The 23,841-nt window shown below is 43.9% G+C and overlaps 1 protein-coding gene across 2 annotated transcripts in view; it reads left to right on the top strand.

The window, feature by feature from the left end:
- The window catches only part of Brinp2 (BMP/retinoic acid inducible neural specific 2), a 100,513-nt gene extending 84,991 nt beyond the window's left edge, over positions 1–15,522 (top strand). For both annotated transcript variants that reach the window (XM_055624662.1, XM_055624663.1), the window contains exons 5-8: positions 3,814–3,919; positions 7,440–7,676; positions 9,346–9,568; positions 11,236–15,522. In XM_055624662.1, coding sequence (XP_055480637.1) covers positions 3,814–3,919; positions 7,440–7,676; positions 9,346–9,568; positions 11,236–12,352 — 1,683 coding nt within the window. In that variant the 3' untranslated portion in view covers positions 12,353–15,522. The remainder of the gene's footprint in view (positions 1–3,813; positions 3,920–7,439; positions 7,677–9,345; positions 9,569–11,235) is intronic.
- The last annotated feature ends 8,319 nt before the right edge of the window (positions 15,523–23,841 follow it).

Here is a 23,841-nt window from a genome sequence, read left to right on the forward strand (position 1 = left end):
ATAGAAAATTGGACGCGCTAATGAACCTGAGAAGCATCAGGGCTTTCTGAAGGCAGGATGGTCTCTGTCAACAGACCAATTAGCACACAATTATTTTCCCCTTCTGAAAGCTTATCTGAGGCACTTTTTGAAATGTGTGTGCCTGAGTGAACTGCACTTTCTGTTACCTCTATGGGCCCTTTTTAATAAACTCCCAGAGCTGCCTGCTGCAAGATTCTCTAGACATGCCCTTCTGAGACAGAGACTTTCATTACACAGTGGGTTGGAATCAGGGCTATCTCAGCCTGTACTGTTTACCCAAGTAAGTGCCTGACAGTGTCTGCATGAGACCCTTTCCAGGCCCCTTTCTTCTTCCTATCTCGTCGAGGGAGTAAAGAGATGGTCTCAGAACAGAATACAAATAAGAGGAACTGTGACTTTAGTGAAGTCTGAGCAAGCCTTCCTCATGGAGATCTGGCTTGCCACCCTCCTCCCCTTTCTTGGGACATGGGTGTGAAGCCAGGGTGTTTCCTCTTCGCTCTCATCCTTGTATCACAATCAGCAAAGAGAAGCTCCTCCTTTTCTCACTGACCTACCCGATTGTCTTCCTGTGGAACTGACATTTGGATTAGCAGAAGAAAAAAAAAAAAAAAAAAAAAAAACAGGAGATCACAGCCAGCCTCAGTATGCTGAAAATGATGGTGAGAAGTCAAGGGATGAGTGCAGGGTAGGAAAAGGCTTGGGAGTCAGGGAAAGAACGGGAGAGCATCTCTTATGGCTATTCTCTGATCTGCCCTTCCCTGCATAAAACTCCCTCCCTGCCTGATGCTAATTGGTGGGTCACCAACTCAGGAAAAGGTAGATGAAAATGCAGACTAAAACTTAGTGGTATTTTGGTGGCCAGCTTATCCCAAGGTAGGAACGAGCTAGTTTTTCAATACTGTACCATCCTGCCTTACCCCTGCCATTCAGCCCAGCCCATTCACACAGCTTTCACTAAATCATGCTACTTCTTTGCCATATCTCTTCTTATGGGGAGTTGTACAGAAACAGTAGACTTGGCCTTGAAGTAGGTCTGGCTGTGTCTTCCCGGTCTAGTCTGATCACTAGCAGGCCACCCTCGGGGTAGGGAGTATTCAATACATTGGATCCACATGTGAAGAGAGGGCCTCCCAAGGAGATATACCAGAACAATGGGATTCTAGGAACCTCCTAGGTATGTTTAAGAAGGTTATTTTAGATATAAAGGAGAAAACAGTCATAGGCATTTGGGAGAGTCCAGATTCAACCAAGCCAGCTGACTGAACCAGGCTGTGGGGGCAGGACACAGATGGAAAAAGAGAAAGAAGGTGGGGGAGCCAAGGACCAAGAGGCCACAAGTTGTCCAGGAGAACAAGAAGCCAAGAGAACCAAGACAGTGTGTGGACCAAGAAGGCTAGTAGCCAAAATGGCTGAATTATATGAGAAAGCAGAGCTGGCGGGAAGGGACACATAAGCCCAGCCCCTAGGAGGGAGAAGTTGAGGGTAAAGGGTGGGGTGAGGCTTCCTGGAAGGAACCACAAGTACTGAGTGAAACTTTTGAGACCTAACAGTACTAGCAGTTACACAGCAGTACTAACTTCCAGTCATTACAGTTTTGTTTTTTTTTTTTTTTTCCCAGGTTAGCCTTCTGAGGAGTGCAGAACACTAACATTAGATGGACTGGTCTGTTCAGAATATTGTCTAGAAAATTATGACATTTAAAAGTGGCCTATGTTCACTTTACTTCCTGTAACCCTTTGACTTGTTTTCTGATGAATTGAAATGACAGATCTAGAGCCTGAAAGCTCCAATGTTAACTTTCTGTTTGTTTGGTCTTGGCTTAGGCCTGCGATCCCTGCTCTTAGGAGGCTGAGGCAGGGGAATTATGATGAGGACATGCTTGGCAGTAAGACCCTATCTCAAGATCAACCAGTTAGTCAATCAGTCATCCATCAACGCTGATGAGTATTCTTTCTTTCAAATACCTCCAGGCCAGCCACTCAGTTCCCTGGACTGTGGTTTCCTTTGGGGAGAGTGAGAGGATGGAGATTTGGCTCTGACAGTGTGTGTGGTGCTCCTCCAGGATGAAAAGCTGTAGAGGCTGATGTAAGCTCTAGGGACCAGTCCTGGCTACTTCCCCAGTGTTTGTGGTATCATCCGGTCTCCCACTTGACAACTTTATTCCTCATGCATTTCTAAGCCTAGGTAAACAGGATTCCCTTCGTGATGTCCTCTGAATTTTGGGATCCTTAGGGAGCCAGGGGACCTGTGTACTTTGGAACCTGTGCTTTAGATCCTCATGTCTTTCTTGGTGAATTTTCTCCTTACAACATATTTCTTATAACTCTTCTGCTGTTTACTTCCTGTCTATGATTTTGTTTTGGTTTGTTTTGTTTTGTTTTCTGTGACAGGGTTCTTTGTTGCCCTGGCTGTCCTAGAACTAGCTCTATAGACCAGGCTGGCCTGGAACTCAGAGATCTGCCTGCCTCTGCCTCCCAAATGCTAGGATTAAAGGCATGTGCCACCACTGCCTGGCTTCTTCCTGCTTATCTTTAAAGAGTAGCTTCTGTGGTGTTTCCTCGGCTCTGTTTGTTTTCCCTCTGCCTAGGGATGTGCTTCTTGTGACACATCCTTTGGCCATGACTCGGATGTCTATCAGTCATTTGTGATTCTACCTGCCTCCTTGAATGACTCATTACGTAGCTTATATATCATTGTGCCTATCTCCCTGAAAAGGCTACGTTACCCATACATCCCCAGGTTCACTGCTTATGATCTCCCAGATGCTGCACTAGCTGCTGCTGACACCATGGCAAGCAAAATAAACATGAATTTCTGTCCGTGGAGACTATAGTGTGGGAACCAGGCACGGATCAAATATTCTCAGGAAAGGATGTAAAAGTGCAGCTCACGTGCCTGCTACAAAGCACAGGAGCCTGGAGCTACAAGAGGAGGTCAGCAGCACCAACCAGGTAGAACCCGGAAGAACTCCAGAAAGGCACTTTGTGAATGTTTGATGAATTGTGTGGAATTGAACAGTGGCTGCTCAATAAATACTCCTTGATTGGTTGATTGATTGTTGGCAAAGACTTTGGAGCACTTGGGAAGAAAGGGCCTCAGGTCCCCATCATTCTTATTACATAATTATTTCAGTGAATTTAAAGCTCCCCATTTTTCATCTTATACTTTAGACATCAGGGGAAACTGATGGGCCAACTTTATAATATTTTAAAATATGTGTTTGGAATATTACATGGCTATAAGGATTTATGTATATTTAATATACTTATTAAAATATGCAGTAAGCCCATGGCTGATTTTCTTTAAGGATGTCTAGGTGCTGATGTGGAACTTAAATGTTTAATAATAATAATAATACTTATAACTTGTATTTCTCTAGTGCTTTTCATCTTCAGGATCTCTAAAAGCCTGTGAGGACCACATCAAGAGGATACAACTGGCTAACCCCTCACTCATAGGCTAACAGGGTCCATCTCTTTGCCTCCCTCTAGATGAGGAACAGGGCAGATGCCAACTTAAAGGTCTCACTCCATATCCAGCTTCCTGGTTGGTTCATTTGCTTCCCTGTGCAAGGCTCTCAGTCACGTGCCACTGGGCCACCAACCAAACAGAACAGATGCTCACTGACTCAGGACAAGGAGACAACTGTACTTTACAGTCCAAGAGTAGACAAAAGAAGTTCCTTTGGTCAGGGTCAGGACATGGAGTCTCCAAGTAGACGGCTAAAAGGAAAGGGCAGAGAGAAATCTTCCTCTTGTTTTCTGAGTACTTACCTTGTCCCTTCTTCTCTAGGTAACAGAGACCAGGACTGGTCCACTGGGCTGCAGCAACTATGACAATCTGGACTCAGTCAGCTCTGTCCTGGTTCAGAGTCCAGAGAACAAAGTACAGTTACTGGGTAAGCAGTTGCAGGACGATTTCACACTTGTTCAGGCTTGGTGGAAAACCCAGATTCCTGAAGAGAAAGGGAAGCTTGTTCTCTCATTTGAATATGGTCTCAGGGATGGGGGTCTTACATGGGGGTGTCTAGGCTCTTGTCCTCTTATTTATAGTGCTGAAATAAGGACTCACATGGATTTGCAAACTAACTTTATCCAAAGCAAATCAACAGTACAGTTCAGAAATACACCTTCAGAACTGGCAGCAGGGTACATGAGTGAAGGTACTCAAGGACCCAGATAATTGTGTGGGCCTTCCTTATATGGTGTTCAAGGGGAGGAGGAAGTGTTTGTTAGAGGCATAGTTTAGATGGTTCTCTATTTTGACACACAGATTAGACTCCATAACCATATTTTCTACTGTGCACGTTCCTTCCCATAACGCATGTGATATTAACCAAATGCACACCCAATTATGCATAGGCGTAGGGTGATCAATAATGGATTCTCCAGAATAGTTCACTTGGGGACACTTTTACCTTATTGCACATGCGCTCAAAAGCAGTCTAGGCCACGTTGTTCGCCCAGCTTCATACCTGGACATAAGTGGAGTACAAGTGAACAGGATGCAACTTTGATGGTTTTAAAGAAGAAGAAAAACACACGCCATTGTTCAGAGCAGGGTGTGCATTCAGCTTCTTGCAGATGGGAGTTCTAGGCTGCTAACAGGTGCTAGCATTGTTTGGAGTACGGTGTGTGTGGGGAAGTGGGGGTGCACATGCAGGTAAAAGCCCTAGGCTGCCAGTTGTTTTTAGAATAGAAGTGTGTATATAATTTCAAACAAGAAGAGTCCCAGGTTATTAAGTTTATGCTTACCTACCTCAGTTAAGTCCTTCTTAATCCAAGAATCATCACAAATCCTAGGACCTGCATGTAGCAACTTTTCTTCAGTTTTTTTTTGTTTGTTTGTTTGTTTTGTTTTTTTAACTTCTGAGGATTTGCCCCATACCAATGAACTATTGTTCCTGCCACTTGGTATCTAAATCCTTCCATTAGGTCCCTTCTTAAAACCTGCATTATTATCCTGTAGTGATCAGACACACACCTTATAAGCCTGGAACTAGCTCGGCGATTGCTTTTGTTACCAAGGTCACGCGGAGGACCAGGTGGCCTTTGCAGAGTGGTTGTGAGCCGACTAACTCTAGCTCAAACAAGAGCTCTACAAACTCTGGGACAAATTATCTGTAACCACAACAGGAGAGTGGCCCTTGCTTTCCATTTTCCTGCCTGTGGTCCTCCAGGAGAACTTCAAAGACAGCAGTGGACTTTGAGAGGAGGGAACAGGAACATTTGGACTGGAGACAGAATGGACAGAGCAGAGGAGGAAAGAAAAACAAAGCTACTGTCCTAGGCTTAAAGAATGGAGGACAAGTGGAGATGCCCACCCAGTTCGAGCTCTGTTCCTCACATGTTTTAAGGGAAGAGCTATGCAAACTGATTCAGCGGGGAAAGCTCGTTTTTCATGTGAGCTAACTGAAGTGGCCTCTGTTTATGATATTACTATCCCAGCATTACAAAATCAATAGCCCTCACCCAGGATCTACGATTACAAATTTCAAGCAGTCTGAGCTTGACCAACCTGGCTTTAGGAATCAACAAACATACAATAAGAGGAGCAGAAGACCTACTCAGAGAAACCCGACACCACTAGTTGTCTCTCTTCTCCTACATCCCTGTGCAGGCTGGATGTGTAGCTGGAAATTAGCAGCGAGTGAAGAAGCTCAGAATGTCTGGTGGTTCATTTGGAGTAGTTGATGCTGTTTAATTTTATAGCCCATCACTCAGGCAGACATTGCTCAAGGCACTTACTTTATAGAAATGGGAAATGTTCTGGTGAGGAGGAGGGAGGTGATGGGGAGATGGAGGAGGACTACTTGAAAAGGGTAAGTGTTGAAAGCAAGCATGTGGACGGGGTGTGCGTGTGTTGAGGGGGGACTGTCAAGTGCGTGGTGGGCACAGGATCAAGAAAGGGAAATTTTGTAACAGTTCAGAGTAGGAGGTGGACCTCAAGTGAGAAAAGAAAACATCCACGGCTGCTGACAACTTGAAGTTCTAGTGTGAGGTCTGCTGAGGCTGGGACATAAACTGTGAGCTCATTGATTTCCGGCAAGGCCAAGGCCAAGGATGTGGAAATAGAGTCAGCCTACGTGTAAGGAGAGGGGCGCCTCATACTCAGGGTCCTTCTGTCCTCATTCCCCCGGCATAAGGTCTAACCCTATCCCTACAGGAGAAGCCTCCTGAAGATCTGACCCACATTCTGTCCATCCATAAGCCATATTTATCCTTCCTTCATCCTTTGAAAGCTTCCAGTAGCCACCTTACCTGTGGCTTGAAGGCAGCACAAGGCCTTTTCTATTTGTAAACGGATATCCTTCTCAGATGGATGAGAAACTGAAGCTCCAAGTAGTTCAGTGCATTGTTTCCAAGACCGGAAGAGGCCAGCTCGAAGAGAAAGTCACCCGTACCTATCCAAGCCTGATGGCCTGATGAATCTTGAGACCCAAGCTGCCATACTGCAATCATACTTTCTTAAGAGTTAAATCACGCTGAGCTAGGCCGCTGTTCCCAAGTATGCAGTATTACCTGGTGAAAAGAGGCAGTGATTGAAGTGATTGACACTAGAGTTGTGGCTTGAGTTGGTCACTGTGGCCTTTTGACTTTTATTTCCTCATTAAAACAAAAAACCCTAAAACAAGTAAACAAACAAACAAACAAAACCTCAGTGTGATTTTAGGCATGGTGACAAACACTGGCAATCCCAGCACTAGGCAGGCCAGAGGCAGGAGGATCAGGAGTTTCAGTTCATCATCAGCCATATAAGGAATGTGAGCCAGCTTGTTTTAGGGAACAAAATAAAACAACAACAACACAGCCCTTTTAGGGTGGAGATGATCCTGAAAGCTACTACCAATTACATATAGAAAGTAGTTGGCTTGGTAGCCAGACACTGTATACTAGTAGAGCCCATCCCTATCTTGCAACCAGACATTTTCAGGGACCCAGGCTGGAAAAGGGTTAGCATTTAGTAATGTCCAAGCATACCTACTCCCAACTTTAGTGAAACTGTAAGCAGGATGGCTAGTGGAGTCAGAGCAAGCTCCTTGAGCCTCAAAGTCTTCCCCATGAGGGCTTTAAGCTTATTTTATCTGACACATCTTCCTGTTTTTTCTCTTAGAAATGCTGACGTGTATCCATTAAACCAGTTCTTATGATATGCAGGCTCTCAATTTGGCTGATGTGAGGAGTTTGGCTAAGCCTTGGGCTTTGATGCTCCTCATCTGCATACTCAAATCATCCCACATCTGTCATAGGGACTAGGAAAGCCCTCTCTTTAACCGGCTCAGCAGGATCAGACCCTGGGGTGACCATTCTCAGGCCTACTCAGCAAAACCCCTGTTTGGATTCGTAAAGCCTTGGGTCTGAGAAACCCGAGTCCCCACTGGTTCTTCTCAGTGATTCCTTGATTCACCCTTTCTTCAGGCCTGCAGGTGCTGCTTCCTGAACACCTGCGTGAGCGGTTCGTGGCTGCCGCACTTAGCTACATCACGTGTAGCTCTGAGGGCGAGCTTGTCTGCAGGGAGAATGACTGCTGGTGCAAGTGCAGCCCCACTTTCCCAGAATGCAACTGTCCTGATGCTGATATCCAGGCTATGGAAGACAGCCTGCTGCAGATCCAAGACTCCTGGGCCACGCACAACAGACAGTTTGAAGAGTCAGGTAAGCAGGCCAACTAGCTCAGAATTTTTCCCCTACTGAAGAGGACTGTGAGGGTACAGGGCCAGAACATGAGGAATCTGACTTGGATCCCAACTTACTAAGAGTCTGAAGTGGTGTGTTTTTCTTTATACAAATAATCATAGCGCCTAACTTAGAAGTGTGTGTTAAGGACTTAAAAAGCTAAGCTAAGTATTATGGAAAGCATAGATTTTTGTCAGTCTTTTGGCTACTGATTTCATGTTGTCTACTAAAATGCTTGCACATGAAGTCTATACAGAACGGTTTTAGTTGGATTGTAAACCAACTGTTGTATCCCTGTGTAAACCAATTGTCAAGGTCAGCCTAAGACCTGGAGTCTCAGGGGTTAGTTTTGCTTCTTGTCCTATTACTGACCAACATTCCCACTTTGGTTTAACCATGCAGTTCCTCATGGTTAAATAGTTAAATAGTGCTATAATAGTTTCATATTTAAATTAAAAAAAAAAAAGAGTGATAGCAAGAGGTTGATGCAAGTATTTAAAAAAACAATCAAGTCCCAGTCCCCATCCTGTGCTTTGGGCAATGTTTTACATACAACACAACTCAGCTTTCACCACTGTGAGTTACTATGGGGTGGGGTCGGGGGTGGGAGATAACTGAGAACATCATAGACCTCTGACTGGTGGTCAGGTGGTGGCAGGTCCCAAGCTAAAGCAGAGAAGAGATCCCCGTGAGCATGAGTTCCAGAAGTGAACTATGCCCAGGGCATTCAGAAGAACTTACACCTGAAGCTCAGAGGCAGAAACCAAGTTGCATCTCTATTAGCTACGGGGGAGAATGCCTATGCCACCATGCGCCTTAGAGAGCGAGAGTATCTTAGAGAATCAGAGAGTCAGTTGTAGAGGGCAAGGCTAAGCTCAAGGTCCTTAAATGTCCTTAAGATTTCTGAGCCTATGTTTGTCTGCCATTGAGCCTCTTTCACTGGAGAGGCCAGGTGTTATAGAAGAGACTTGGCCTAAGACAAACAGAAAGGGAGTGGATTGGAATGGAAGGGAAGGGGGGGGGAACTGGAAGGAGTCTGAGGGGTGGATCTGTAATCAGGATATATTATGAGAGGGGAAAAAAAAAGATAGTTGATAGTTGTTCTATAGAAAAGTAGAAGAAAAAGGGACGCATCCCAACACTGTTAGTAAAAGCAGGACTTCTAGCCACTTTAGGAGTGTCAGAGATCTGTTTTGAAAATCAAAGACTGACTGGAATAATAGCAACAACAACAAAAAACCTTTGCAGCTGGGTCTGGAGAGAAGCTCAGTAGTTAAGAGCATGTACTGCTCTTCCAGATGACCTCAGTTTGGTTCCTTGAAGCCATGTCAGGTTGTTCACAACCACCTCTAATTCTAACTTTAGATTGGACCCCTTCTTTTTGATCTCTGTGGACATCTGCACACATGTAGCACAGACATGGGAATAGAAGTTAAAAAAAAAATAGAATCCCGGAGCTGTATTTTCTGATACACTAGTTGATTTTCAAGACAGCCATGCATACTTCAAAAACCTGGAGCAGTGGATGTGAGGCATCTTTCTTGGGTGGTAACTCTGAGGGGTCCCTGGACCTGAGGAATGAGCAATCATGTTCTCAGGATTCTACTAGCTTTGTTCTGCTCAGATCCTCTACTACTTTTGCCCACAGAAGAATTCCAGGCCCTGCTGAAGAGGCTACCCAGTGACCGATTCCTGAATTCCACAGCCATCTCCCAGTACTGGACCATGGACACTAACCTCCAGCACCGCTACCAGCAGCTGGGAGCCAGCTTGAAAGTCCTGTTAAAGAAGATGCACCGCATCGTTCGTCGCCTCTTCAATCTCTGCAAGCGCTGTCATCGGCAGCCTCGTTTCCGCCTGCCCAAGGAGAGGTGAGCACCCAGGCTTCAGATCCTGAGCAAGCCCAGTACCACCTGAGGCCAGGAAGGATGCTGTGGTCAGCAGGGAGGAACAGAGAGTAGTGACATATTCAATCATTCTGGCTCTTTAATCTTCTCCTCCCCACTTGTCACTTTCAATCATTGGCTGTGTATGGAGAAGTTAAGAGAACCTTGTGTTGCTTGTATATAAACTATAGTAGATTCAAATACTATTCTAATAATACTTCAAGTCTCACTTATTCCTTTCCAGTTTCATAAGTCTTCTAGTGATGAAAAAGATGAGTTCAAGATCATATATTAATTGCAGAAATATATCATATAGGATATGCTCATTTATCAAATGAGAAACAAGCCCATTAGATTATTCCAAAAAAATGACTCTCATCACTTGCCTGAGTCATAGGAGGGAAGAAAGCTAAGACTCAGACTCTCCCAATAAGCTGGGAGTGTAGTATGATAGGATTCACTCATTCATTCATTCTTTCATTCATTCATTCACTCAATCATACATGTGTTCTTTAAAAATGTTCTAATCCTGTACTCTACGCCCTGCTTTTTAGCCATAGAAGACACCACTGACAGAGAAATATTTAACAAACATATAAAGAGATAAAAAATTAAAAAATCCTGACTGTAGCAGGCACTGAAGTTAATGGGGCATCCACAAATCAAAAGATATAAATTAAAAACAAACATGAAAACAATACAATTATCCAAGCAGGAGAGGCTGGAGAGAAAAAACCCATAAGAGAAGGAAGTCTTGGGCAGCTTGTGCAAGATAAGGTAGAAATGCCTGGACTGTACAGGTGAGAAGATATTCCAGGCAGGGCAGCCCCCTCTCACAGCAGCCCAGCCATGTCACTCTGAGCCACAGGGATGGCAGAATGGGAGTAGATGAGACAGGCCAGCTGGGGCTATTAAGATTATTTTTTTTTCAGTAGCTAGTTACTAAATTCCCATTGTGCACAGGAAACAAACATGCTCTCTGAGAATGTCGCAGTTGACAGCACAGAGCTTCCAGAGAAACCAGCTACAAATAAGTGCTCAATAAACCAATAGCAATTTTATGTACAGAGAGCTGCCACAGACTAAGCAGGGACATAGTGATGAGACAGTGCCTGGAGCTGTCCCTTCAAAGAAACACTGGGAACAGCCTATTTGAGCAGGTAGCTAAGAGCTGAAATCCGAAGTCTGAGTAATCCACAAAAAAAAATTCTAAGTCTTACTGTAAGAACGAAAAGACAGAAAATAAGGAGAGACCTTGAGGTGGGCATGAACTTGGCGAGAATATAAAATATTTGATGAGCCATGCTATAGGGAAGCCTGAAGAACTAGCTTTGATACGAGATGCTGAAAAGCCTCCAGATCTGAAAAGAGGGGGACAGAAAAATGATGTGAACAAAATTAGCCTGGCTGTTTCCAGGACAAGGCTGATGTCAAACACTTCTGGCTGGTCCGCCAGATGCATAGTTCCGGGCTTAACTCAGTTGGTTCAAAATAGAGCAGGAGGGTTTCCATCACTCAGCGAACTTGTGGCTTTGATCTTTTCCTTGTCTTCTCCCCCAAGCCCCACCATGAGTCAGTGCCCTGACACTCTTAGGGAGGACAGCGGTGTGGATCTTCTTTTGACTCTTGCTTCTTCATTTTATCTCCTCAAGATCTTTGTCTTTCTGGTGGAACAGAATCCAGTCTCTCCTCTACTGTGGAGAAAGCACCTTCCCTGGGACCTTCCTGGAGCAGAGCCACAGCTGCACCTGCCCCTATGACCAATCTTCCTGCCAGGGCCCCATCCCATGTGCCTTGGGCGAAGGGCCTGCATGTGCCCACTGCGCTTCCGACAACAGCACTCGCTGTGGGAGCTGTAACCCTGGTTACGTGCTGGCCCAGGGACTGTGCCGGCCAGAGGTAGCTGAGTCCCTGGAGAACTTTCTGGGACTGGAAACAGACCTGCAGGACCTAGAGCTGAAGTACCTGCTGCAGAAGCGAGACAGCCGCATCGAGGTACACTCCATCTTCATCAGCAATGACATGCGTCTGGGCAGCTGGTTTGACCCTTCCTGGAGGAAGCGGATGCTGCTCACCCTGAAGAGCAACAAGTACAAGCCCGGGCTGGTGCATGTGATGTTGGCCTTGTCCCTGCAGATCTGCCTCACTAAGAACAGCACCCTGGAGCCTGTCATGGCCATCTACGTCAACCCCTTTGGGGGAAGCCACTCTGAGAGCTGGTTCATGCCGGTCAACGAGGGCAGCTTTCCAGACTGGGAAAGGACTAACGTGGATGCAGCTGCTCAGTGCCAAAACTGGACTATCACTTTGGGGAACAGGTGGAAAACTTTTTTCGAGACAGTCCATGTTTACCTACGGAGCCGAATCAAGTCCCTGGATGACAGCTCCAATGAGACAATCTACTATGAGCCCCTAGAGATGACCGATCCCTCCAAGAATTTGGGCTACATGAAAATCAACACCTTGCAGGTCTTTGGCTACAGCCTGCCCTTTGACCCGGACGCTATCCGAGACTTAATCCTCCAGCTGGACTACCCGTACACTCAGGGTTCCCAGGACTCTGCGCTCTTACAACTCATTGAGCTTAGAGACCGTGTGAACCAGCTCTCTCCGCCAGGCAAAGTCCGGCTTGACCTCTTCTCCTGCTTGCTCCGGCACAGGCTCAAGCTGGCCAACAACGAAGTCGGCAGGATACAGTCCTCCCTGAGAGCTTTCAATTCCAAGCTGCCAAATCCCGTGGAGTATGAGACAGGCAAACTCTGCAGCTAATGGGAGACTACCCTGGCGCTGGTCAGACAGTTGCTCCACACATTCAGGGTGCAAAAGATAATCCGAGCCCTCACCTCAGTGCCAACAGGGTGCTTCCATGACCTCCAGCACCTGGGAGATGGGAGCTCAAGGCTTGGACTGAAGCAGGCGAGAGACAATGAAACAGCCACCGCGCACGCGCACACAGTCCCCCACCACACACACTCACAGGGAGGCCACAGCTCGGCAGCCTCGTATCTGTAAAGCCGGTGCTCTCTGAAATGAATGCATTTGAAGAAGAGCCAAGGAGGAGATCAAAAGAACCCATTCAGTCATGAAAGAAACGAGTGAGAACGCGTCAGTGTGATGCTTGTCATCCAGGATAGCGAGAGGGGACAAAAGTGGGAGGGTCGGGATATCTCCCCTCTGTGGAGTCACTTTTGTATTCTTTTTAACCAGATTTCTTAAAATGTCGTTGTTCCGTGACTCCCTGCATTGGTTCTTACTTTTTGTACACTGCCTCCCTGTACCCTGGGGGCCTGGGGTCGGCTGCTTGTGGTGCCACTCAGAAAGCGTATGCAGTGCTACAGCAGAGAAACCACCGCTAGGGGCAGGCCGCAGCCTCCTCGCTCACTCCCTTACTTCTTCCTCCTGCCAGCCCCCTCACTGCCTTGGCCTCCCCAGTTTCAGAGTTTTGACTTGTTCCAAGAGCCCCTCCCAGTTCATCCAGAGCCCTCTTCCCACAGCACCTATCTGTCCAAGGAAGCAGTTTTGTCAAGTTAGAGAGACAATGTATATGGAAATGTTCTTTTTTTAAAAAAAAAAAACAACAAAACAAAAAATATTTATTTTGTGATTGTTTTTCTTGTCAGCCTTGCTCCAGTTACATGAGCCTCTGAGTAAAATTTTACTTGGTTTAACACCTTTTAAAGATCCTTTTTAAGTGGGAAAATGAAAGCGAAAAGAGAACCATAGTTCCTCGGGTTGCGTGGATGCTTATTATTGTTGCTGTTGTTGTCATCCTGTGTCTGTGAGGGGGTGAGCACTGATGATGCACATTGCCATGTGGGAGGGTGGTTGATGGACCCTGGGGGCGGGAGAAAAAGAGAGAGAGAGAGAAGAGAGAGTGTCAGCACAGGCCCTGGCACCAGGATATCCTTTTATCATGTCAGAGGATTGAAAGTTCTTGCTCTCAGAAAAGCTGCAGCCTTAAGGCTGAAAGCTTCTGAGAGGGGCTCCATGTTGCCAGTGCTCCTGTGGACATCCGGAGGCTTTCCTGTGTTCCACATCTGATGGTCTAGGATCACCCTTCACGGCAGCTGACACAGATGCAAATGTGGTATTTGGTCTCCTCCATTCTGCCAACCTCCACATTCTGGACAGATGATGCATGCCTCTCTGCCCAGCAACCCCTCACAGCAGTAGGGGATTACCCACAGCATATTATGTACAGAACGATTTCTCTTTCTACATGCTTCACGTCCTCAGTGCAATGTGTCAGTACAACCACCCCATTTTTATTCAGAGCAAATCACCACAGAAATACTGTCTCATTCTGTAGCTGTGGTGCATGTTGGCTGGTGGAAGATGATGTGAGAGGCAATGACAAGGTAGTCCCATCTGTCCAAGAAAGAGTCTTTTATGCTCATTGTTGCATATAGAAGAATATGATGCTATATTTAATTATTATAGCATCTTTCAATTACAGCAACAACAGCAAAAATCCATGGTAGGTAAGTGGCCTGAGGCACATCTTCACAACTTCCCCTAAAAGCTTTAAGGGTAGGAATCCAGAGTGCTGGGATTATTGGGGGTGAATACAGCTATATGCTGTCTAGTCTTAGCTCAAACCACTTCTTGCTCTGTGGGGTTTATACCAAGCTTCTCAGCTGAGGGAAATAGAACCAGCAGATGACATCTTCATCAATGAGAGTTCTGAGAAGTACCAGAGGAGGGTACTCTTAGAGAGAAGAGGGTTGCTAATGTCAGGGAGGTTTTGATATATGCCAACGACCGGCTTTGAAAGGCATAAGGCAGACAGTGGAGTCTGCTTTTAGCACTCCAAAAGTTCCTGTCTACATGCTGTACGAGTGGGTGGACAGAACCTTCCACTCATAAATTACGGGCACACTTTTTATGTGGCAAATTGTCAGCCGCTGTGCATAGCAGAACTCAGAGTGGGAAGACAGAAATTGGGAATCTTTTGTGCGTGAAGTTAACAGTGTGGAGCCCTAGCAGAGAAGCACGATTTCCTCTGTAGGAAGTGAATGAGCATACAGAGATATAGGTTTCCCTTGGGTCAGTCCCACCATTGTGCTGAGGGTGGGGAGACCTCAGCCCTAAGCCCCTGAAACAGCCATCAAAATAGGCTACAGTGTTGCGAGCAAAAATGTTCTTATTTGAGAGATGAAGGACGTGTTGGGAATCTCTGATAGTCTGATAGTGTGAGATGTTATGGTTTCAGGAATGTACCTATTACAGAGATTTTATTCCTTGCCTGCTGAAAGCTTTAAACTATAAAGGTGAGTGTGTCAGTTGCATCCAAAAGTCCTACGCTTTATCAGTGTCCCTATGATCTCAGGTACAAGAAACAATGATGGACATCTGGGTAAACACTAAATTTAAGAGTAGACATTTGACTAGTTTGCCTACTCATTTGTTTTGGAGCTGGGATGGAGTCTTATGGAGTGCCTGGTTGGAAGGGTTTGGATTAAAGCAGCAGACCAAAGATTTTGTTCCTAGAAGACAGAAAGAAATAAGGGAGGGGCATAGCAGGTGAGCAAGGCCACTTCAGACCAGGGGTTCTTAACCTGTGGGGAAATCCTGTATATCAGATATTTACATTACAATTTATAACAGCTGAAAATTTACAGTCATGCAGTAGCCATGGAATTATTTTATGCTTGGGGATTACCACAACACGAGGAACCGTATTAAAGGGCCACATCCTTAGAAAGGTTGGGAACCTCTGCTTAAGAGGAAGCTTTAAAGGCTGCCTTTAAAGCTTAGTTATTCATAGAGTTTTTCACAAAACTAGGTTGTGAAATTTTTTTTTAAGAAAAGGATGCCCATTGTTGAAGATTTTACCTTGTACAGTCTTTGAGAATCTAAAGAAATGAGCCCCCTATTCTCAGACACATTTGCAAATAAAGAATTATCATTAATTAGTACTGGTTTGTCAATATTGGTGAACTCACTGTGGAATTAAAGCTAAATCACAATTCAGTTACTACCGTGCACTGGATAATAACAGGAATTCATGCCTTAATTGTAACCTCAAAGAACTAATACATCAAATGTTAATCTTCCCTGATGCTTGAGATTAATACCTCTAATACTAAATAATATATTTAATACCTGCTGGTAATAATATAATGCTGTACTTCATAAATGTACTCGGTGATGAACTGCCTGAAACATAAATGAGCTCACAATATTGGGTATCACATATGGTTCAGATCCTGTCTTTGGCTTCTTCTCAAAAGTATGAAAATAGTGGTTCATGATAAGCAGAGCTGCCTTGGGAGGAGATAAAATATTCTGTCTACATGAAGTTCTGCCCTAAAGTCCATAATTTCATCATAAAGTCCATAATTTGTCCTGAATTTCAAGAGAAGGCTCCTTTTGTCATTATGTTCCTCATGGGAGCTAAAATATCCCTTGGGAGAAGTAAGTCTTACAAATTAACCCAATGCAAAGCTAGGGGAGTACACTCTTGGAGTAGGAAGTTCTGTAGAGGCCAGCCCAATCCAATCATTACTGACATAAAGGGCAAGAGGCAAAGGGAGCTGGAGAGAGTGAAGAGCCTGCCTGGTTTGTATTCGTCAGCAGAGGTAGACACTACTGTGTTGTCTTTCCTTCTTTGGCTTCTCTCTGCCAGTAAATGTCATCTCAGTCTTAGAGGTGAGCAAGGCCCAGTTCAGGACTTGGAGGTGTGGAAACAGACAAAGGAAAACAATTTTCCAAGAAGGAGACCGCTAAGAGAGGGTAATATGTCGGTGTTATTCCCTGTTATTGGTTCGAGGAAGCAATAATAGGTTTCTATCCCTGGGAAGAATTAAGCAAAGAGTAGACAAATTTCCATGAAGGACATAGATAGAGCAATGGCCTTGCTAGTCTCTTGATGACCAGACCAGCTCATTATGCTGAATTACAATATCTTGCCTTGAATTCCTTGATAGTCGTATTTTCTGTAAACTATGTACTTTGAATATCACTAAAGTCTCCAGGAGTCTGCATCATATCCTTCTTGTGAAGGCTAGAAGCATTGGCTGCCTCTAGCACTGAAAACCTTGGGCTGTCACCTTGGACTAGATCTGGGCAGTAGCCAAAGAATCATGAAGTGAGAGCCTGGTGTAGGCTGTCTTTAATGTAAAAAATAAGCACCAAGCGTTTTTGGTGTCTCACCCAATAGTAAACCAGCTTTCATCCCTTGCACAGCCTCATTCCCTCTACATGAGGCCTTAGACATGTGAAGGAGGAAAGACAGGCTAGGAACTCTGGGTAGTCTGCCAGGACTACTCATACTCTCTTCTTGCTTCTAATTGTGGTCCTGCCACCTGTCAGTCTTGCAATTAAGCTAAGATTTTCTACATCTTTGAGACTCAGTTTGCTCCCTTATGGAAGGGGGAGTTGGGTTTTCTGCACAGGTTCCAAGAGTCCTTCCTTAAGTTGTCCTTTGGCCGTGGGAAGATCATGGAGGCAGAGAAGATGGTGGGGCCCAGGAGTCAAGCCAATCTATGTTTGCATCTTGGAACCCCTATTTACAGTCGAAATGATCTTCATGTCTGTCTTCTTACCTTCAACCCAACTGCTTCGTCTGTGCTCTCCTGACCTGAACATTTACCTCCCAACATTCTTTCCTTCTACACTTGTCTACTTTCAGAATACACATGCCCTCCCCCTCAAGTCACCGGAACTCAAACTCAACCAGCCAGTCTATGCTATTCATTTTGATACATTCTCCCTCTATTAGTTACCAGGCTCTACACTAAGCTTAGGACTTTCAAGCCCCTACAAAGCATGCTGATATGGTTGTGTATGCAGGGACTTTGTGTAGGGTACTTAAACAGGAAGGGTTCCCTCTCCAGTAGAATTAGATGGAGCACTGTGAGAACACGAAAGGAGTAAAAACTAACCCCTTAAAAAAACACCCACAACATAGTTGTGACTCTTCTAGAACTATGGGAGCATGGCCTGGATCTCCAGACATCCCCCCCACCCCGATCCCATTTCAGAAATAGAAAAGAGAAAATGCAGAGCTTCCACTGAAGGTACCATGTTGGCATTTGCCATTCACCAAAGAATAGATGTGATTTTCACAGGAGCACCTTCAGTGCAGTGGTGTGAAGCTGTCACTATTTCCACTATACTTCTCCCAATTCACAATATCCAGGCCCAAACTCTGCATGTCTAACAATCTTCCGGGGCAATGCTGCTGCTAGCAATCCAGGGACCGCACTTCTGAGAATGCCTTTAGAAAGCATGTCTCATCTCCCTGTCGTATTCAGAAATTTAAAATAGAAGACTCTGGGGAAATACAGGGACTAATAAAAGGATACATCATTTCTGGCTCCAAGACAGGGAGCTTACAGATGAAAATCTTGGAGCTCCCCTGGCCCTTCATTTTTCCTCCATTTAAGAGCTAGATGTCTGATCCATATACACCAATCAATAGGGGAAGGGGGGGCCAATGGTAGAAAATAAAAGAAATTTTAATAAATGAATTTCAGAGGTCTCCAAGCTGACTTGCTTTATGAATGTGTGTTTGCAAACAGGCAGCTCCAAGTACTGGCTGAGTCATGGTAGCTGAGGAAAGGTCTTTTCTCCAAGTGTGTCAGAGTCAATGTGCTGAGGAGAGGACCAAGGAGTGCCTGTCACTGTATGGAAACACACACCAGGCAAGATGATTAAACCCACACCAGCAATGTGAGAGCACCCAGAGACCCCCAGACCATAGAATGTACTCGGAGCCTTCTAGGCACCTAATCTAAAATATAAAATGAATTATTCTTACTTTCAATTCTGTCCTTCTCAGCCCCAACCTGTACGATTACCTTGCTTGCATCATTAATAAAAACAACGGCCAAGATTTATGAAGGGTCGTTCTTTCAAGGCTCTCAGAACTTGGAAGAATGAATCAATCAAAATTATTTATTGAGCATTTTCAGCTAGGAGATGTGGGAAATAAAGCAAACATGGATTTAGTGTGTACGCTTCCTTAATTCAAAAGGTCTGCAGATGACTGAGGAAATGAAACTCAGGGAGGAACCACCCCTGGAGGAATGCAGAAGCTAGACCAACCATGCCGTCTAGGGTCAGGCCATTCCAGCTCTACCTTGTACAAGGTGTGCCAGGCTGGAAATGTCATTCATTCTCATTCAGCCTCAGTTTGTATAGAAGCGAAGGAAGGGCAACAACAGTGTATTCATAGGATGTGGTGATGGTCAGTCAACTGACATGACACATGATTGACGGGCCCTAGCACATGCCCGATACACTTGGGCTGTTTTTCTTGTGTTAGATGGTCTCTACTATAGAGGGGAAGGAAGGGTGGAAAAGGGGAGGGGAGGGAAAGGAAAACAAATTGAGGGAAGACTCATGTGACTTACTTGCTAAGCAAACTTTCTTCCTGGAAACAAAGAGGGATTTATCATCTGGGCCTTTACATAAAGGTCATTGGGTAATATAATGGAAAAACTCTCCTATTACAGTTTTCAGAAGACACGAATAAGCCATTCAGATGGTTATTTCTTGTATAGACCCTCTATAAAAGCAGAGAATATAATATTACAACATAAATCATCACCAGAATGTCTGTGCCCAGATAGGTCATGTGGCCCAGGGACATTGTTCTGATGATATAACTTATTTCTGTGATAGAGCCTGGAGTTCCAAAGAGAATGGCTAATTAACGTGTCCATTAGACTTCCTCTTTCCAATGATGCATCTTAAGTGCACTTTCACAAGCACCAGTTCCTGGCTGAATTATTTGATGGGGAGCTGAGTGCAGTCCTCCGTAAGGGTCCTAGACACAGACAGGAGAGGGGCAAAGTTTGTATTCCAGCTATAATGGAAGCATAAGATATAGGCAGACAGGAGGGTAGAGAGAAGGGCACTAGGCAATGAGAACAGCAGATGCCCTGGCAAGTATTCATGAACACAACGAAAAGTCTGTGGAGAATTTACATCCCACGACTAAGTGCCTGAACCCATCCCCTCATTTCATGATTTGTAAAAGAACAGTTTCACTAACATATAACATGGCGTTCATTCTCCTAAGGTGTGTAATTTTATAATTTTTATCTTTAAAAGTGTGCACAGATCATCAGTAACTACCCCCAGAATGTTTATATCACCCAAGGAAGAAACCCCAAACACTGTAATGTCCCTCACTTTTTACATATATGAGCAAACCAGATAAGAAGAAAGATTTATTTTGGCCCAGGGTTTCAGAGTGCTTAGTAGGAGGACATGGCAGGCCAGTGTAGCTCACCCCATGGTAGCCAGGGAATTAGGACTGATTTTGCCTACACTCACCGACTTCCTCCTTTTTTCCTGTTATTCCACCTAGGTCCCTCAGCATGAAGAATTCTATTCCTGATGTTGTCACAAATACCCTAACTTAAAGCATCCTTGAGGGAAAAAAGGTTTATTAGACTTGCAGTTTCAGTCTGTGACTTACAGTCACAGTCTGTCCTTGAGGTGAGTCAAGACAGAAACTCTTAGGGCAGGAACTCAAACCAGGAACACTCACTACTCCACACAGCAAGGAACTCATTTCACAGCTAAAGAAGTGCAACACGGACCACAAAAGATATACCTTGGTGTCTGGCAGCAAATGCTTAGCTGCCTTTCTTATATAGTTCCGGACCAGCTGCATTGGGAATGGTGTCACCCACAGTGGAACAGGCCCTCCTGCATAAATGAAAAATCAATCTCCCCACAGATGTGTGCCACAGGCCAGTCTGACTACATAACTACTCGGTTGAGACTTTCTTCCCGGATAATTCTAGATTTTGTCAAGTTGGCAGTTAATGCTAACCAAGACAATCTCTCCCCTTTAGTTAATACTTTTAGGAAGCCTCCCCCCTCCATGGCAGTCCTACCCCCATGTTGGTTTTACTGCTTTAATTTCTTCTCAACCTAATCAAGTTGACAATCAAGATTAACTAACATTCATAAGCAGCCACTTTAAACCTTTTAATCTATTTTCTACCTGAACACAATTAACCCATTCTGAATAATTCAAGTAAATGGCACCACACAAAATATGGCCTTTTGTATCTGATTTCTTTCAGCTAGTGTACTATTTTCAAGGCTTTCCTATATTGTAACAAATCAAAATGTCATCCCTTTGTAAGACTGAATAATATTCCAGTAACTGTTTGTAGCAATTTTTGTTTATTTATTCATCAGAATCAGATTATTTCCTTATTTTCAGTTTTTAACCAGTAATTCTGCCATGAACATATTGTATATCTTTTTGTGTCAACATACCACTTTCATTCTTCTTAGTACATACTTCAAGTGGTATTGTTGGGAACCATGGTAACACCATGTTTAACAATTTGAGGAACTGTTAGACTGTGTTCTGAAGCAGGTGCATCTTTTCACAATGGAACAAGCGCATCTCTTCTAACCCAAGCTTCTGTCTCTCGACTATAGCCATCCCAATGGATGTAAAGAGGTATCTCATTTTAGTGTTACTTGGATTTCCCTGAGGATTCTGAGTGTGTATATGCTTACTGACCATTTGTATTTTTTTAAAGACATATCTAGTCAAACATTTTTGCGGATAATAAAAAGACAAGGACGTTTTAATTTGGTGAGTTGCAGGAGCTCTTTATGAACTCCACATATCAGATACACAATTAACAAAGGCTTTCCTTCATTTAATGAATGGTATTTTCATCTCTTAATGCTTCTATCCAGAGCACAAAAGTTTTAGATTTTGATGGAATCCATTTACCCACCAATCAAATTGTTATTTGACTTCATATTTAAAAATGCATTGTTAATCCATGGTCACATAAATGTATACTTGTATTTTCTTTCAAGAATTTCAAATTTTTAGCTATCTATTATAAGCTTCTGATCTATTTGTGGATATTTTTGTTACACAGTGTGAGTTAGCTAGAAGCTCACAACTTCATTATTTTTCATGTGTATATACGATTGTGTGGTTCTTCTCATGCCTGGAGGCACTGTTTCCCACCAGCCCAAAAAGCCTGGAGGGGCAGAAGACAAGGCAGAGCTGGGAAGGCTGGCTAGCATAGACAGAGATCAGACACTCTGGGAACCACTTCAGGGAGCAAGATCAACTTCAATTCCAGAGAACAAAGGATATATACCACTTGGGGGCTGGCTGGGGGGCTCCAAGGACAGGTGTACATAATTGGTTAAAACTAGGCACTTCAAGGACACTTGATTTGCATTAAACAGCATGGTCTTCTCATATGAACACCGAATCTAATTGTCCTATAGGCTCAGGAAAGGGAGAGCCAGCAGGGAGCTGTGTCAAAGGCCATATATCAAATATGGTTAGGGGCATCTATGTCTAGAGATACTCTCCAGATGAAATCAGGCAGAGCAGGAGGTGCTGCTGGGGAGAGGGAGTCCTGCACCTTAATGCTGAGCTCAGAATGGCTATGTGGACTGGGAGGACTGAAACTTCAAACAGCAGGGTCCTTCCAACACAGTTGTCCTGTGTCATTTGTTAAAAAATCTCTATGTGGGTTCCGGAGTAAAAGAAGCTTGCTCTTTGATCACTTGCCCCTGGCGATGCCGCCTTAATAGGCCACAGAAGAAGAGGATCCAGGCAGTCCTGATGAAAGTTGATAAGCTATGGGTGGATGGCAGAGGAAGAGAACTCCCCCTTTCAGTGGACTAGGGGAAAGGGATGGGGGGAAGCTGGAGAGAGGGTAGGACTGGGAGGGGTTGAATGAATTGTTTAAAAAAATTCTTTTGAACAAAATATAAATAAACTTAATTTCTTTCTACTTTAAAAAAATTCTCATGGGATTTTCTGGGTGAGAATGCCAAAGTGACTGATCATAAATGTATGGCTTAATTTCTATTTCATTGATCTATGTGTCTATCTTTATGTCAGTAACATATTCATTACTGTTGTAACATTATAGTACATTTTGAAATATAGAAGTTTATAGACACTGACTTTGTTTTCCTTATCACGATAGTTTGGATATTCTGGGTCACTTACTTTTCAGTATAAACTTTAGGTTCCACTTATCAGTTTTTACAAAAATTTAAGGCAGTTCAGCATTTTCTTTATGTTTAGAACTAATACTGAGTCTTGTGTGGTGATCTTATGTCCAGCAACATCGTTGAAGTTGCTATTTCTTATTCATTGGGTTTGTATGTGCTATAATTTTATATACTCAATCTCACATGCATACATAACTTTTCTTTCCTCTTTATTTTGTAGTATTCTATTTTTAGCTAATGGGCTCTTATCCTTGAGTAAGAGTGAGGTGGTAGTTCTTCATTTTTAGGCTTTTACTAGATGCTTCTGAGAAAATTATTTTACTGTGAGGTTAGATTGTCATATAGAAAATAATAATTGGCAGAACCATGCACACAAACAATCCAAGCAGTAACATAGAAGATTGTGAGACTACTCAATGATCCATCCATACTTGCTCAAAGGCTTTACACAACCTCAGCTTCCTTAGCTATCTCCAAGGACCACACTCTACGGCAGCAGTGATGATTTCAGTTTTAATAAATGAGACCACACATAGCTTCCATACTTACATTTGTGGCTATTTGGTTTACATACCCCTTGTAACAAGGCAGCCAGTGAGGGAGACTTGCTTTCTTTAGCTGACCAAGTCATTCTGCCTAGCAGTTTAGTGCCTCTTCTATGGAAAATGCTCTTTAGTAGCATTAACACGTAATTCAAACATCTTCACAATTTTCTGTGCATTTCATAGTTGCATTCACAAGCCTCTTTTCAAGAATTCCTTGTGTCTTTGAATTATTCTCCTTCCAGGTCCTTAACAAGCCAACCAGGGCATTAACCAACGTGACAAATTCATGTATATTTTTATCTTGGGTCACTGCTCTTTCTACATAAAGTGGATGACCAATTGTACCCCATTTAAGACCTTTGATGACAGAGAGATGTTTTACTTATAACTATCCATCAAAGTTATCTTATCTAAACAAAGCTATCTTATAAAGCTTGGGCATTTTACTTCTCTGTTAGTTAGACATTAAGTCCTTCTCATTAAACTGTAGATTAAATCTACAGAAGAAAAGTTACTACGTTAGTGACAAATGGCATGGAGTTCTGAGGTACCTCCTTGTTTAGCTTGCTTGTGCTCTCTAACCCTGACTATTCAATTTTGGATGCACCATGTCTGTGTTAGAATGGACTGGTGCACTTTGTAATTTGGTAGCTTTTACATAACTTATCAAATAGTGGGAAGCTCAGGTTGCTTATGGTTTCATAGCCAGAAGCTCTGTGTTTGCCAACTTGAGCTTCC

This window comes from Psammomys obesus, unplaced genomic scaffold, assembly GCF_907164565.1.
Source record: "Psammomys obesus unplaced genomic scaffold, mPsaObe1.curated_primary_1811, whole genome shotgun sequence".
In the NCBI taxonomy this organism is placed as follows: domain Eukaryota; kingdom Metazoa; phylum Chordata; class Mammalia; order Rodentia; family Muridae; genus Psammomys; species Psammomys obesus.